Genomic DNA, 15,044 nt, shown 5'->3' with positions numbered 1-15,044 from the left:
ATGGCCTGATCAAACAACAGCAGGGAGAGGGGCACCCTTGCCTTGTCCCTCGGTGCAGCTTAAAATAGCCCGACGTTAACCGATTCATTTGTACACGCGCCACCGGTGCCTGGTACAATAACCAAACCCAATCAATGAAGCCCTGCCCAAACCCGAACCGTCCTAACACCTCCCACAAATTATTCCACTTCCACCCGGTCAAAGGCCTTTTCCGCATCCATCGCAACCTCCATCTCTTCTCTCCCCCGAGGACATCATGACATTGTCCGTCAGCTGCCTGCCCTTAACAAACCCCGTCTGGTGTTCCTCTATCACCCCAGGGACACAGTCCTATATCCTTGAGGCCAATATTTTAGCCAACAGTTTAGAATCCACATTCAATAGGGAGATTGGCCTATATGACCCACATAACTCTGGGTCTTCTCCCGTTTCAGGATCAGTGAGATCGAGGCCTGTGACATTGTTGGGGGAAGGACACCCCGCTCCCTTGCCTCATTAAATGCACTCACCAGCAGCTGACCCAGCATCTCCGAGTACTTCTTGTAGAATTCCACTGGATAGCCGTCCGGTCCCGGGCCTTACCCGACTCTGGATTGCTTTTTTCAACATCCAATGCTATTCCAAACTAATCTAATTACTGTTTCCTTCAAGGAATAGACTCCTGGTACCATGTGTTGTTCTTTGTGTTGCTTATTTAGAATGGTTGGCATGGTGTTCCACAAAGACCATAGTATAGCTTTTACTTAAAACTATGATTTTATTTACATTACTAAACTGGGTTTCGACACTTAGTCCTTTAGAATACAGAATTGATCAATAACATATGACTACACTCATCTACTGCTATAAACTATAATCTAACCTTCACACACTAACTGCTCTTATGACCTTCACGAGCTGTCTCCTGCATACACTCCTCCCCGAAGGCCTAGCATCACTGCTTTATGTAGTTGTATCCGCAGCTCCCTCGAGTGGCTATTCATGATACTACATTAACCCTTGTAATGCTGATAGTTATGATAATACCACGGGGGGTAGGACTGGTGGGGTGCTCCTTTGGAGGGTCAGTGCAGACTCGATGGGCCAAATGGCCTCCTTCAGCACTGTAGGAATTCTATGATTTGCTGTCTATAGTTTCACAGGCATTGCTTTCATTCGTAAAACCTGAATGTTGAGGGCCAATGGGCTGTACAAGCCTGGCGTGCAAGCTTGAACCTGTCCTTAAGTTAGAAACGCAGTTCAAAATTGAACCTGCTACATAGAAGTCAAGGACAGAAACCATGGCTGATTTTCTGCAACTGCCACCCTTACTAAAAGTTAAGGGTACTAAGGAGAGTCGTGGTCTCTGGAGTTCATTTAACTTGGAACAAACAAGGATTTGGGCTGTTGTTTATAATCTTTTATAATAATCTTTATTGTCACAAGTAGACATACATTAACACTGCAATGAAGTTACTGTGAAAAGCCCCTAGTCACCACATTCCAGCGCTGTTCGGGTACACAGAGGGAGAATTCAGAATGTCCAAATTGCCTAACAGCACGTCTTTGGGGACTTGTGGGAGGAAATCCACGCAGACACAGGGAGAACGTGCAGACTCCACACAGACAGTGACCCAAGCCGGGAATCGAACCTGAGACCCTGGAACTGTGAAGCAACAGTGCTACCCACTGTGCTATTGTACCACCCACCAATTGCTGTGATTATTGATTTAGATGACATTCATGCACACTGGGATTATAATTAATAGTAAACTGCAGAAAATTATAGATGTGTTTTTTTATCAGGTGGAGTTACAAATATTAGGGATGTGACAGAGGCAGGTGGACAGGTTAGTGAAATGAGTTGATACTGGCATATGCAGCTTATTAAATTTACAGAATTGAACAGTGAGAGAAACATGAACGAGTATATTTGAGGAAAGAACAGTTCAAGGAAGATGAATGAAGCACGGGGTTTTGTAGTGAAAGCAAGGAAGTGATGTTGGGCTTGTACGGCACTGATTCGTCCACAGTGGAGTGGTATGTCCAGTTCTAGCTTCCCCCCACTGTAAGCATATCAAAAGAGAGAGGGCAATGAAGTTGTACTGGGATGAAACTAGACTTCTCATTACAGATTACGGCTTGAAAAATATTCTACTGGGCCTTTGGGAGGGGAGGATCTAATAAACGGTTTCAAAAACATGAAGCATATTGAGAGAGTAAGTATTTCTAGTAGTTTCTGAATCAGTAAGACTTAAAGAAGAAATTTAAAGGACAGAAACTAAAAGATGATTTAAAAGGGAATTGGATAAAGAAGAATATAATGAAGATCCAATGAAGGGATTAGAACAGCAAATGTCAGTCAGAGACCCAGTGCCGGCACGGGTAAACTGGGCTGTGTGGCTTCCTCCTGTGCAGTGAATTCTATGAAGGTGCCACTAATATGGTAACATTTGGAAAAGATCATGTCATGTATTGCGTACAAAGCAGATAGTATGCTATTTTGCAAAGATTTTTGGGGGCTAAATAATATCTGTTCTTTTGTTTTCTCTGCAGTGACTCCTATGGAATCCCCTCAGGAGGCTCCTCCGGTTAGCTCTGTGCCTCTCATTCCACCACCTCCACCGCCAAAGAGTGCTGCTCGCTTGCTGGCATTAGCTCTGGCTGAGAGTGCCCAGCAGGCCACTGTGCAGTCTCAGAAGAAGCCTGGGCGACAGGCCTCGGTTGATCAGAACTTCTACACTGCCCCTATTACAGAGCCATGCCCAATATCAGCTGCCTCAGAAACTCCTACAACGGTCAGCTATCAGATAACTGTACAGCCAAATGTCGAACCGCAACCTGCCACTGGCCAAGTCCCTCCCAACACTATAGCAGGGCCTACAGCTTCAGGCCAGGTAAGGGAAACAAAGGATTAATCTGTCAATTGGACTCTGGGAATTTGGTGCAGTTCCCCTACTAGATTTCGGACTGAACAAAAAAACGTATAAGCGTTAATTGATTAAGTTATTTTGCAGTTAGAATCGTTCTATCAATAACCACTATTATAATAGCTCTCTTCATGAGGTTAAAATCTATTTGTGAAACGCTCGGGTCATGTATTGAGAAATAAATCTGAACATTCCTGAGTCCCTCTATAAAGTGCAGTATCAAGTAAGTTTCTCGTTACAGTCAACACCACTCACTCGCTCCCAAATAGAGAAATGCCAGTACTAGGTCTTCAAATTTTAAAACAAGCTGTGAAAAACAGAGTTAACATTTCAGGATAATGCCCTTTTATCAGAAATGTTATCCATTCGGGTAAAAGGTTGTCAACCTGAAATGTAAACTCTGTTTGTCACTTCACAGATGCTACCAGACCTGCTGAGAATTTCCAGCATTTTCTGTTTTTTAATTCCAATTTCCTGTATCTACAGTATTTTACTTTTGTGATCTATTCTGGTTGATTTCACTTGCTGAGTGAGCAACTAACACGTACAAACATAACAAAATAGGAGCAGAAGTAGGCCATTCATCCCTTCGAGCGTACTCCACCATTTAATAAGGTCATGGCTAATCTGTTTGTGTGGTGCTCCATGTTCCCCATTTACCCCTAATAACCTTAGATTCTTGTTAGGCAAGGGAATCAATCAACCTCCACGTTAAAAATATTCAGTGATCCCCTTTCCACCACCACCACCTGAGGCCAAGAGTTCCAAAGTTGCACAACCCTCTAGATAAAACAAAATTCTCTGCCTCAGTCCTATTAGGGCGAGCCCTAAAACCATGCTCCCTAGTTCTGGGCTCATGCACAAGAGGAAGCATTACAGAACCTACAGGCCCCGCTCTATCACAGCACATGTTACTCCTTCAAAGAACTCTCGTAAATTGGCTAACCTTAATTTCCCCTTTCATAAAACCGTGGTGTTTCTTCCCAATTAGCTTGCCAAAGTGCCCAACTATACCTGCTAAAATGATCGATTCTAACATCTTCCCCATGACAGTGTCAAGCTAACTGACCTATAATTTTTCTGTGTTCTGCCTCCCTTGAATATTTGCTACTTTCCAGTCTAATAGAACCTTTCCAGTATTGAACGAATTTTGGAAAATTAACACCAGCAAATCATCGACCTCATTAGCCACCTCTTTTAAGACCCTAAGATGAAGTCCATTAGGACCCAGAGACTTGTCAGCTGAGGATCCCTCAGTTTTCACAATCCCGCTTCCCTAGTGATTGTAATTTCACCAAACTCCTCCCTTCCACTTCCTGATTTACAGCTATCACTGGAATGTTTCTTGTGCCCTCTGTAGTGAAGACAGAAGCAAAATATCTGTTCATTTCATTCGCCATTTCATTATCTACTATTAACTCGCCATTCCCACTCTATGGAGGATCAAGCTCAGTTTATTTACTCTTTTCCTCTTTAAATTCCTGTAGAAGCTATGTTTTTACATTTCTAGCTAGCTTCCTCTTATACTCTAATTTCTTTCTCCTGATTAACCTTTCAGTCATTCTCTACTGCTTTTATATGTTGACCAATGATCTGACCTGGCACTCCTCTTTGTGTAGTTCTTTCCTTACAATTGACCCTTTCCTCAACTTCTTTAGTTAACCACAGATGGTGGGTCCACACTTTAGAATGTTTTCTTTACAGCAGGAATGTACTTATTCTGAAATATCCCCTTAAATGTCTGCCACTGCTTCTCTACTCATCTATCTCCTCGCCTGGTATTCCAGTTTACTATACCCTGCTCAGCTTCCACAAACCACAACTCTCAGACCCATTCTTCTGTCTTTCAGGCTCAATGTAAAATTTAATCATATTGTGGTCGCTACCACCTCGTAGTGCCTTACGTACCATCTCATACAACTTTAACAAAACAAATCTTGTTGCACTCTTGAGGTGCTTCAATACAATTGTGATACATTTAATATTCACTGTATAGATTCAATGCAAGTCATACAGCCCAAAGGGGGTCTAAACCGTTCCCAGCCACTCAGTTCACTATGGCTGAAAGGCCTTAAGACAGCAACCTTCTCCCATTGCGCTTCTGTGGTGTCTGCCCCAAGCTTTAGTGCATCCCTGAGCACATAGTCCTGGGATTTGGAACGTGCCAGCTTGCAACACCTGGTTGGGGACAGCTCTTCGCACTGGAAGACCAATAGGTTTTGGGCATAGTGCCAGTAGTCCGTTGAAGCTGCGCAGTAACCTGGATCCACCTGCACAGACCCAATACGGGTCCTCCCCTTTTACTGAACTTATGCAGACACACAAAAAAAACCTGAGATGGCCTGTGCACTTAAGTGGATAATTTACATATTTGTTTTATTCTTTCACAGAATGTGGATGTTTCTGGCTGCGGACAGCATTTATTTCCTATCCCTAGTTGCCCTTGAGACGGTAGTGGTGAGCTCCCATCTTGAATCACTGTAGTCCCTGTGGTGTAGGTACGACCACGGTGTTGTTAGGGAGGGAGTTCAAGGATTTTGACTGCGACAGCGAAGGAATGGTAATATAGTTCCAAGTCAGGATGGTGTGTGCCATGGAGGGGAACTTGGTTGTATTTCCATGTGTCTGCCCTTGTTCTTATTGGTGGTAAAGGCCATGGGTTTGGAAAGATCTGTCAAAGAAACGTTGGTGGGTTGTTGTAGTGTATCTTGTAGATGGTACACATGGCTGCCACTGTGTACCAGTGTGGAGAGAGTGAATGTTTAAGTTGATCGATGAGGTACCAATCAAGCTTCCCAAGTGTTGTTGGAGCTAAACCCATCCAGGCAAGTGGAGAGTATTCCATCACAAGCCTGACTTTTGTTTTGTAAATGGTGAGCAGGCTTTGGGGAGTAGGGAGTTGAGTTACTTGCCTCAGAACTCCCAGAATCTGACCTGCTCTTCTATCCACAACATTTATATGGATGCTCCAGTTCAGTTTCTAGTCAATGGTAACTTTTAGTATGCCATTAGGGAGGATTCAGTGATGGCAATGCCTTTGAATGTCATACAATCCATTCCTGACTGTATACCACTGTGTTCCCACCTCTGCTGTGTCTGTCCTGCCAGTGGGACATGCCCAGGGATAGTGATGGTGTCCGAAGCATTATCCGAGAGTTAAGATTCTGTAAGTATGACTATGTCAGGCAATTGTGTGATTAGTCTGTGGAATTGTTCTCCTAATTTTGGCACAAGCCTCCACAAGTTAATAAGGAAGGCTTTTCAGAGTGGGGTGCGCTGATAGTATGCGTACAATAAAATTTTACAATCTTACACACAATTGGAAGGTGCAGGTACCTTACTTGATTTTGCATTTATTCTATAATGTTCACATTGTCACTGTCTAATCTAGTGTGCCTATCCCTTTCTGTTAGAATCTGATCATTCTATTCCTTGGAGTTGAAAATTCTTTTTAAATATGAAGATTATTTTCACACTTCAAATATTCAATTGAAAATATTATTGGTATGCAATTCAATTTATTTTCTTCAAATTGTAACAAAGTTTTATATTAGTTTGATTGCAAAACAATGGGCAATTTCAGCTTTTTATACAGGAGTACCTGAACCTGGTCTTGGGATTAGATCTAAGTCTGGCTGTCAGGGGAGTTGAACATTCATGCAGTTCGTGGTCTTGGAGAGGTCCAGACAGAGAGTTGGAAGCAACAGAGCAGGATTCAGCAGTTTGTGCAGGCAGAGAAAGAGAGGAAATTGAAGGGCAGCTTTGTGCAGAACACTGATACACAACTTCAAGCATCAAAAAGAGGATCAAACTTGGCTAGAGAATTGTTCATGGTATGGGGTAGGAGAAAGGAAGCACCAATATTTTAAGTAATATCGGAACAAATTATTTCTTAAAATCTGGTAGCTGTCATAGCTGTTTTTTCTCCTTCTTTCCAGGTTCGAACAGCAGTTTCTGCAGGAACTCCAGTGAAGCAGTCAGAGCCACATGTTCCTGAGCAGTCAGGGTTAGCTTTCAGCCCTGACAACTGCTATGTCACTCACCCTGCCACGATCATGACTATTCACAGTGGATATCAGGAGAAGGCAAGAGACAGTGTCCAAGCACCAGCAGTAAAACCAAGATCTGAGTCTGTACCTGTGGATTGCAGTATTTATAGTAACACTCCACCAGTGCCACCTGTCCGATCTGTGGAAAGTCGGGTGCCACCTAGTCATTCCATGTCGGATGCCGTTAATGCCTCCAACTTCCAATCATTGCTAGCTTCAACAACCATACCATCATCTATAGAGGATGCCTTACCGCCACCTCCTCCTCCCAAACCACCTTTTCTTTGCCAGTCACATCAGTATCATTCCAATATGGAAAACTTGCCAGATCTAGACAACCACTTCCAACAGAAGAATGCTCATTCAATGCAGCCACTAGTCTACCAGTGCCGGGCTGACAGTGTACCCCAGCACTTGTCCTACCAGTCCAGATCAGAAAGTACACCCCAGCATCTATCGTATGGGCCACGACCTGAGAACATTCCCTCGGCTACATCTCGATTTAACAGTTTTGCCAACCAGCCTAAAGCAGCCTCCGTTCACCTTCCCAAGCCTCGCCTTTCAAGGTCAGACTATGTTCCTGTGGGGAATCCTGCTATGCGGACATTTGTGTGTCCACATTCCCAGTTTGAGGAGCCAGCGTACCCCACAATAAGGCGCGTTCATTCTCTGTATGTGCCTCCATCTTCCATTAGATCAGTTCCCATTTCAAGAACTGAGGTGCCTCCAGCGGATGAGCTCTTCTACTATCAGAGACCCATCTATCAGTATAAACCCTGCCAACCACCACCACCACCTCAGTCAGATTATCACGTTACTCAGCTGCAACCGTACTTTGAAAATGGCCGAGTTCAGTACAGGTACAGCCCTTACTCCACCTCTGGACGTAACCTACATGGGACTGATGGTGTGATTTATGACTTTGCAGATCCCTATGGTTCAGTAAGGTTGAGACAATTCAATTCTTTTACCAGTCGAGATATTCCACCCTACAGTGGCAGATTTCAAGGTAAAATCTTTCCATATCCCAGTACACCACCCTACCCACGCAGTGGTGCCCATGCCAACGCGATGAGCCGGGAGCACAGTTTTGTAAGTCGTGATGTGCCACCGTCTCCGGATGTGAAACTGACCCATATGATGTGGGATCCGGAAGATGCTGAGAAATCCCGCTTCCAGTCCATTCGACGAGAAATCCGAAGCCGGCAAAAAACCAAGGGCTTAGTGATGTCGCAGTATGATAACGTGACCCCTGCCCTACAGGAAGAATTTGGGGGGCTGGAGATCATCCATTCCAGAAGCAAGTCTGATCCTGGGAAAACCGGTATGGTGGGGAGTGAGGGAAAGGAAAGGTGGTATCCTGCCACCTCAAAGACACCAGACCCTGACCCACCGTACATCTATCAGCACATGGACTGTGAACTGGACAGTGGACCATATATCGAACCAGCAGCTCATCACCATGGACCCTTTGGAAATGGGCAGCTGGAGAAGCCAGCACTTCCTCAGAAACAAAGCACCAACAGGACCAGGCGGCCACACGAATCTCTCTATGATCGATCACAGTATGATTCCTGTCAAAGGCCCTCTGCAGACTCAAAAGGGGGACAGATGTACAGCACACACACTTCTGTTCCAGCAGGCTATGGACTGAAGCATAGACCAGACCACCCAGACTCACGAACATATCCATCTGCAACGGGTAAATATGCGCTTTCTTCTCATGAGCCTTTACATAGTTATGAAGAATCCTTCCGGGCAGCAAGTGAGAGGCCGGAATTGGAAAGACCCAAAGTGAGAGGGGGTGGAGGGGACCAGTCTTCCAGAGACTGCTACAGTGAGGAAGATGAGTCTGCCAGGCCATTGGTATCCAGCCAACTGGAGAGAAGTTACAGCACCAGATTTCAGCAACATCCAGAACCCTTGGTTAGGGAACAATCTCTCTCGTACCCATACCCATGCTTGGGGCATGCAGGCAGTAAACGGCACAGTACATTGACAGTGATGTCTCAGTATGATAACTTAGATGACTATCACACTCTGTCCCAGCAGCAGAGGGGAGGTCTGGGAAGAAGTGCCCCATTTGTACCTCTGGGCTTCAGTCATCCCCAAGGGAGCACATTTAGCACTGCTTTAGGCCAAGGAAGTTTCATGGCGACAGAGCTGGCATTGCAGAGGTCTGAAGCAGAAGTACATGTGGAATGAGCAGAAATTTTATCCTATGCAGTCTCTGCTGGGCAGTAGACTGTTTTATTTTTTAAAAAGATAACCAGAGTACTGTTTTTAAACACAAAATATGGCGAATATTGGATCTTTTGTGTTGTGTATTTCAAGTACATGTATGATACACGAGATTGCATTTGTACCCTTGGTGAATGACTCTCAGCTCAGTGTTAATAATTATCTAAAAACAGCACGAGGGCTCAACAATTAAGGGAATTATCTTCCTTGTTTGCTTCTAGTGAGAAAAATGATTTGGATCAGCGAGACTGCTGAGGAGAGCTTGTTACCTGTTTTGCCTCGATCAATTACCCCTACCCCAATTACCCCCCTGCAGGGCTGGCTCTGCATTTATATACCCTCCACCGCCTTGTCACCCATACAACATTCCTCTGTTGCAGGTCTGGCTCTGCCTCTGTGAAGACACCTCATCCTCAGCCGGAGTCAATAATGGACTGTTTACTGTTCCAATTGTTTTTTCTTCATATTTGTGCCAGTTTCATGGTCTCTGAGAGAGTTAGTCCCCCTCCATTTTGGAAATTTAGTTTAATGGAAGCACAGAGCTAGCCCTGCACTCATGTCTTGTGACTTCAGACATACTGGGAACAACAATTAGTTGGGAATAAATCACAAAATGGCAGATAGCTATTGCAGAGTGGCAACTTACCCAACTCGCATACACCACCTTGATGCTAGCCATATCTACCAGTTTGTCAGTTAGTGAGTTCAGCTGATTTTAAATATATCTATTTTTTGTTCACTATGCTTGTGTGTAGATACTAACTTACCATTCCAGGGGTTGAAACTAACTGAGATTTGAGTGTCAGACTGCACCATCCAATTGAATATATCAAAGCTTTATCATTTCCATTACCAGTTTGAATCGAGTATATAAATTGCACGTAACTACAAGACTCCCCAGTGGAGCAATCCTTTTTTTTTATCTCTGTGCTCTGGCTGGGGTTGTGCTCTCATTGTGACATAATAAGGAGCAAAGTCTTGTCCCCTGCTGATCAATGCTATACTGTGCCGGATCCGGGACTGCGTGCCAGGACTTCCTGAGCACCCGAAGGCTGGTGCTTCGTGTAAGCTGATAATGTTGGCCTGAAATCCCTGCAGTCTACAATTGTTTTGAAGTTGAGCCATTGTCACCACCCTTGCCCTGTTTGGACTGCCCCTTCTTGGAGATGTTTAAAGGTGTTTCAGACTAGATATTAATGTTTGCGCACAGTCTGCAGGAGACGCAGTAACACTGTGAATTACTCAAACAGACCTCTTGTTTTGAGTCACGTGTGTAAATTTGTTTATATAATGTTCCCATAATTTACAGAGTGACATTCAGTAAAATATGTAACTGGGGAAAGGGTATTAAAACTGTGATTATTTTTGTAGCAATGCCCACCCTATGCACAATGTTATGGGACAATTATTATTGGATTATCAAGTGAGTCAGTAACAACTGTTGGGAGCCACTAACCTTATCCTTGTCTTAGTGACATTGTTCATGTTGATTTATCCCACCGTTCCATTTTATTCAGAAGATAAGGCAGTTTTCATGTCTAATCCTTCTAACAAAATCTTCCAGTCTGAAAACTGAACCAAAAAGCTGGACACCTGTTTTTTTCCATTTTGCGAATGATGCCAGCAGTGAGGTTTCTGCCCAATAGTCTGAGATGATCTCCCTGCGTGTTGAATTGGAATGCACAGATTAAAGGCAGCACTTGGCAAGGTCACTGTAATATGCTGAGATTATGCACTGCACTGGCCAAGGGTTCTTGAAGAAGATAAGCCTGTCGAATTTCAAATCAAGGCTTCAGATATTGAAATAAAAACAGGAAATGCTGGAAAAACTCAGCAGGTCTGGCAACATCTGGAGAGAGAGAAACAGTTAATGTTTCAAGTCCGTATGACCCTTCAGATATCAACACTGATTTTCACATTTTCTTCCTGAGTCATTTTAACGGTGAGTCTTGATATTTTCAGAAATGAAGTATAACAGTGTGAGAGAAGTCAGCTAACAAAGAGTTATTGTATCACTGGATGTAAAAACAAAATGCAGGAATGGTCATGCACCACCTGTGGAGAGAGGAGACAAACGTTAATATATCTGGTCGATGACTTTTCATCAGAACTAATAACTTTAGGAAATTACAGAGGCCTGAAGAAAAGGAGGACCGAACAAAAGGGTTTGTGGTAGTGTAGAGGGCAGAAGTGGTTAAATGACAGAAGGAATTATACTACAAGTCAGAAGAAACTGATAATGAGAGAGGGATAGAAACAAAACTTGGGTTCAGCGGAGGTGTAATAAAAACGGAAAATGTTGGAAATATTGAGTAGATCAGGCAGCATCTGTCGAGAGGCAAGCAATTAATCATCCTAAACAGCAGCTCACACCTCGCTCACTTCTGGTATAGCCACCCTCCAGTGCAGACACCTGTTTCTGTTGTATGGATGTTGATTGAACATAATACTTCCTAGTCACTCGGAAAAACTAAATAAAGCTAGCCAGAAAATCACAGTAAAATGTTAAAAGATAATCATTTGACTGAATGTTACATGTATATATACTGATAGTGAATTTTTCCACCTAAACCATTTTGATCCTTTGGAATGGCAATTTGAGTTAAAGAAGAGCAAGCTGCAGTGAGCAAGACTACAACATGGCACAGTGTATGCAGGATAGTAGTGTGTAGGGAACATTGACTGCTGTTTATAGAAACAGAACTGACATTTGTTCTGCTTTCAAAGCTCAGATAGGATAGTAAGGAGATCATTTCCCGCACTATCTCCAGTAAATTGTGAGAATGCTTTGGAAAATTGGCGCATGGTGATGATATCCATTTGTTTGTGGTGGGCCTCATTTAGATGCACTAAAGCATTTATGATTGTCTCAAGATGTACATGTCCAGTGATAAAGCAGAGCTTCCAGTGAAAAGCAAGCCCAAAGCAATTGGAATAAGCAGGTCTGTCATCCTCTGAAAGAGATCGGCTAACATTTCAGGTTGTGCAACTGATGTGGGAAAATGGAATTGAAGTATAAGTTCAGTCACAATCTTATTGAATGTTGGAACAGACTTAAGGGGCCATATGGCTGGTTCCTGTTCCTATTTCTTTTGAACCAACTTGACAGACCTGATGTGTATGTCTAGCATTTTTTGTTTTGTTTTCAGATTGCCAGCATTCTCAATTTCTATTGGTGAGAAAGAATCCTCTGGGTACAAGCAAGCTTCTTTTAAAGGTGGGATAGCAAACAGGAACAATGATTTCTGCTTGGTGATATTTCTGTGCTGTGATGTCCACGATTCCCCATGCAACAAGCTTGTTTCAATCTCTGAAAAGTGCTCCATGTAAACACTGTGTAAAATGGGGTCTGAGCTATTGTGATTATCACTAAATGCATCGTCAGACTTGATATATGAAGGAATCAGTGTTGCAGCAGCTCCAATTCGAGCTAGCCAGTTGTTTCAAACTATGGGAACAGCGTGAAGTGTATATTTCACCCAGTGCCTGAAGAAGCAGGTCAAGAAGTTTGTGCTTAACTCGTGCTGATAAGACATACAACATTCAAGAAATATATTGACGGTATTCTTTAGGAGAAATCTAATAGCCCAACTTTGCGACACTTCTGAATTCCTGATGGATCTAGTACTGGGAGAAAGTCACCCAATTGTGTCAATTGCTACATGTAATTGATCTTTCTATTTTCTGTCTTTTTTGGTTTTATTTTGTGTCTTGATGTAAAGTGTGAAAAGCAAAGTTGTTGTAACTATGTGTAAATACTGGATTCTGTTTGTGATTCCTGTACATATTGGACACCTCTTGCTGCTGCCACCCTTGTATCAAAACTGGAGTTGATTTTTCTCTTTTTTTGTACTGTATAGTGATGAGCCGGCCTTGCACAATTCAGCAGTGTCGCATTGTCCCATTACACAGGATCTCAGCTGCATTACATAAAAAAGGCAACATCAACATCTCCACTCTGGTTCTCTCATTGATTAAATACTTCAGGTATATTGAGAGCACTTTCAATGAGTTGTGCATTAATCTGGTGCACATTATTTCACCTTCCCTCCTGTCTCAATGCTGAAAATCCGCATTCTGGAACAAGATGTGTGTCTTGGATGTGCCCTTCCCATGCTGAACATGCAGATATGGCTGTGTAAGGTAAGGTAAGGTAAAGTCAGCATAGCCTCAGATGAAGGGGAAAGCTGACAGGTGGAGATTTAATGCGAGGATCACCACACCTCAGGTGAGCGGCAAGGTTGAGAAGGCATGAATAACCTCAGCTGGTACGGGAATTGAACCCCCGCTGCTGGCCTTGCTCTGCATCACGAACCAGCTGCCTATCCAAGTGAGCTAAACCATGGTTGTGTATCTGGTACAGCATGAGCATCTCTTTTCCGAAATTCTGAAAAATTGTGAAATACGCACTTTTGTCAAACACCGATGTGACGGCACAAGTGTGAAATCCCACAAGGCTCTGGGAAGGTTCCCGGGCGATGCACGGGTCCCAACGCACCACACTTGCGCAGGTCCCAACGCACGCCGCACCTGCGCAGGTTCCAACGTGCTGGTCCCAGGAACAAGCCATTTTGCCCCATTGAAAATTATATTCCGATATCCGAAAAATTCTGAAATCCGACACACATTCAGCCCAAGCATTCAATTATGCATTTAACTTGGCACACTAATAGCTCATGCAACGCAGTGGTGCTCTTACACATAAGATGCTGCACTACAGTTGTAGTATTGCAATTAATGCATTCAATATTCACAGTCACCAAATTTGTAATACATTCCACTTCAATAAATCCTATTGCTGCAAACTGCCCAATGCTTGTATGTCAAATGGCTTTCTCTTTGTGTCACCATTTACACAATCCTCTCTCAAATCAGAACAACTCTTATACACCTCCTAATAGCTCCTCTGACAAGTAGCTGAAGCACATCACCTTTTAAAATTCACTCTGCACCTTTGATCAGTTGTTCATGCTGCTTTAATGCCTCTCCTCTGTCATCCATCACCCTGAGATTGCCTTTGCATGATTCCATTCTAATGTAGCCCCACAACCAGCACAACTCCATAAATGTGCCTTGCCTTCTTTACCCAGCATTCCCATCACTGGCATCTCCTAGAAATGTACACTCAGCATCTTCCCCTTTGATTAGCTGCCTAATTTGACATTTTTATCTATGAACATGGGCTCAGTACTTTTCACTCTCCATCACTCCAGTGGATGTCCTGATTGCCTCCCAATTGTCAGTCCTCTTGACAAGGCTATCACCATATCCCTTCCTCTGACCTGATCCAGCCTTGCAACCTTCTGAGAGCTTGGCATTCCTAAATGGCTCCTTGTACATTCAGCCCGCCCCACACGACTTTTTGCATTATACCATTTATGGCCGTGCCTTCATTCTTTCCTTAAACCTTTCCACTGATCTCTCTTCCTATAATACTCTCTTCTTTGACCATTCGTTCATTCATCTGCCCTGTTGCCTCCACCTTTGGTTCAGTGTCAATGTTTAAGCAGAGATGATCTGATTATGCCCCTGTAAAGTGACTGGTGCCGTTTTACTATGTTCACGGTGCTCCATAAATTCAGGTTATTGTGCAGGTCTCAATTTCAGAAGCTCAACATCAGTAAGACCAAATCCTGAACCTGACAAACTCAGAACTGAATCAATTTCCCTCCCCAACTCTGAGGCTAAATCAGATCACATTCTGGGTGTGTTTGACATATTGAGCATTAAATCCTATATCCTACGATCATCAAGATTTTGCCGCCGGCTAATGCCTTGCCGCATCCAGTGTGGGAAAACACACCGTCAGGGTCCTTCATCACATTGGTTTGACAAAGGGTCATCT

At 43.5% G+C, this 15,044-nt stretch overlaps 1 protein-coding gene across 11 annotated transcripts in view; it reads left to right on the top strand.

Moving 5' to 3' along the window:
• Positions 1 to 14,007, top strand: part of LOC140398303 (rho GTPase-activating protein 32-like) — a 792,529-nt gene extending 778,522 nt beyond the window's left edge. For 9 of the 11 annotated variants that reach the window (XM_072486832.1, XM_072486834.1, XM_072486841.1 and 6 more), the window contains 2 exons: positions 2,536 to 2,876; positions 6,848 to 14,007. In XM_072486832.1, the coding sequence (XP_072342933.1) occupies positions 2,536 to 2,876; positions 6,848 to 9,163 (2,657 nt within the window). In that variant the 3' untranslated portion in view covers positions 9,164 to 14,007. The remainder of the gene's footprint in view (positions 1 to 2,535; positions 2,877 to 6,847) is intronic. The other 2 variants (XM_072486839.1, XM_072486840.1) reach the window with 2 other exon arrangements.
• The last annotated feature ends 1,037 nt before the right edge of the window (positions 14,008 to 15,044 follow it).

The sequence above is a fragment of the Scyliorhinus torazame genome, chromosome 21 (assembly GCF_047496885.1).
Source record: "Scyliorhinus torazame isolate Kashiwa2021f chromosome 21, sScyTor2.1, whole genome shotgun sequence".
Classification (NCBI taxonomy): domain Eukaryota; kingdom Metazoa; phylum Chordata; class Chondrichthyes; order Carcharhiniformes; family Scyliorhinidae; genus Scyliorhinus; species Scyliorhinus torazame.
The sequence above is the reverse complement of the archived record's forward strand: the minus strand, read 5'-3'. Positions and strand labels throughout refer to the sequence as shown.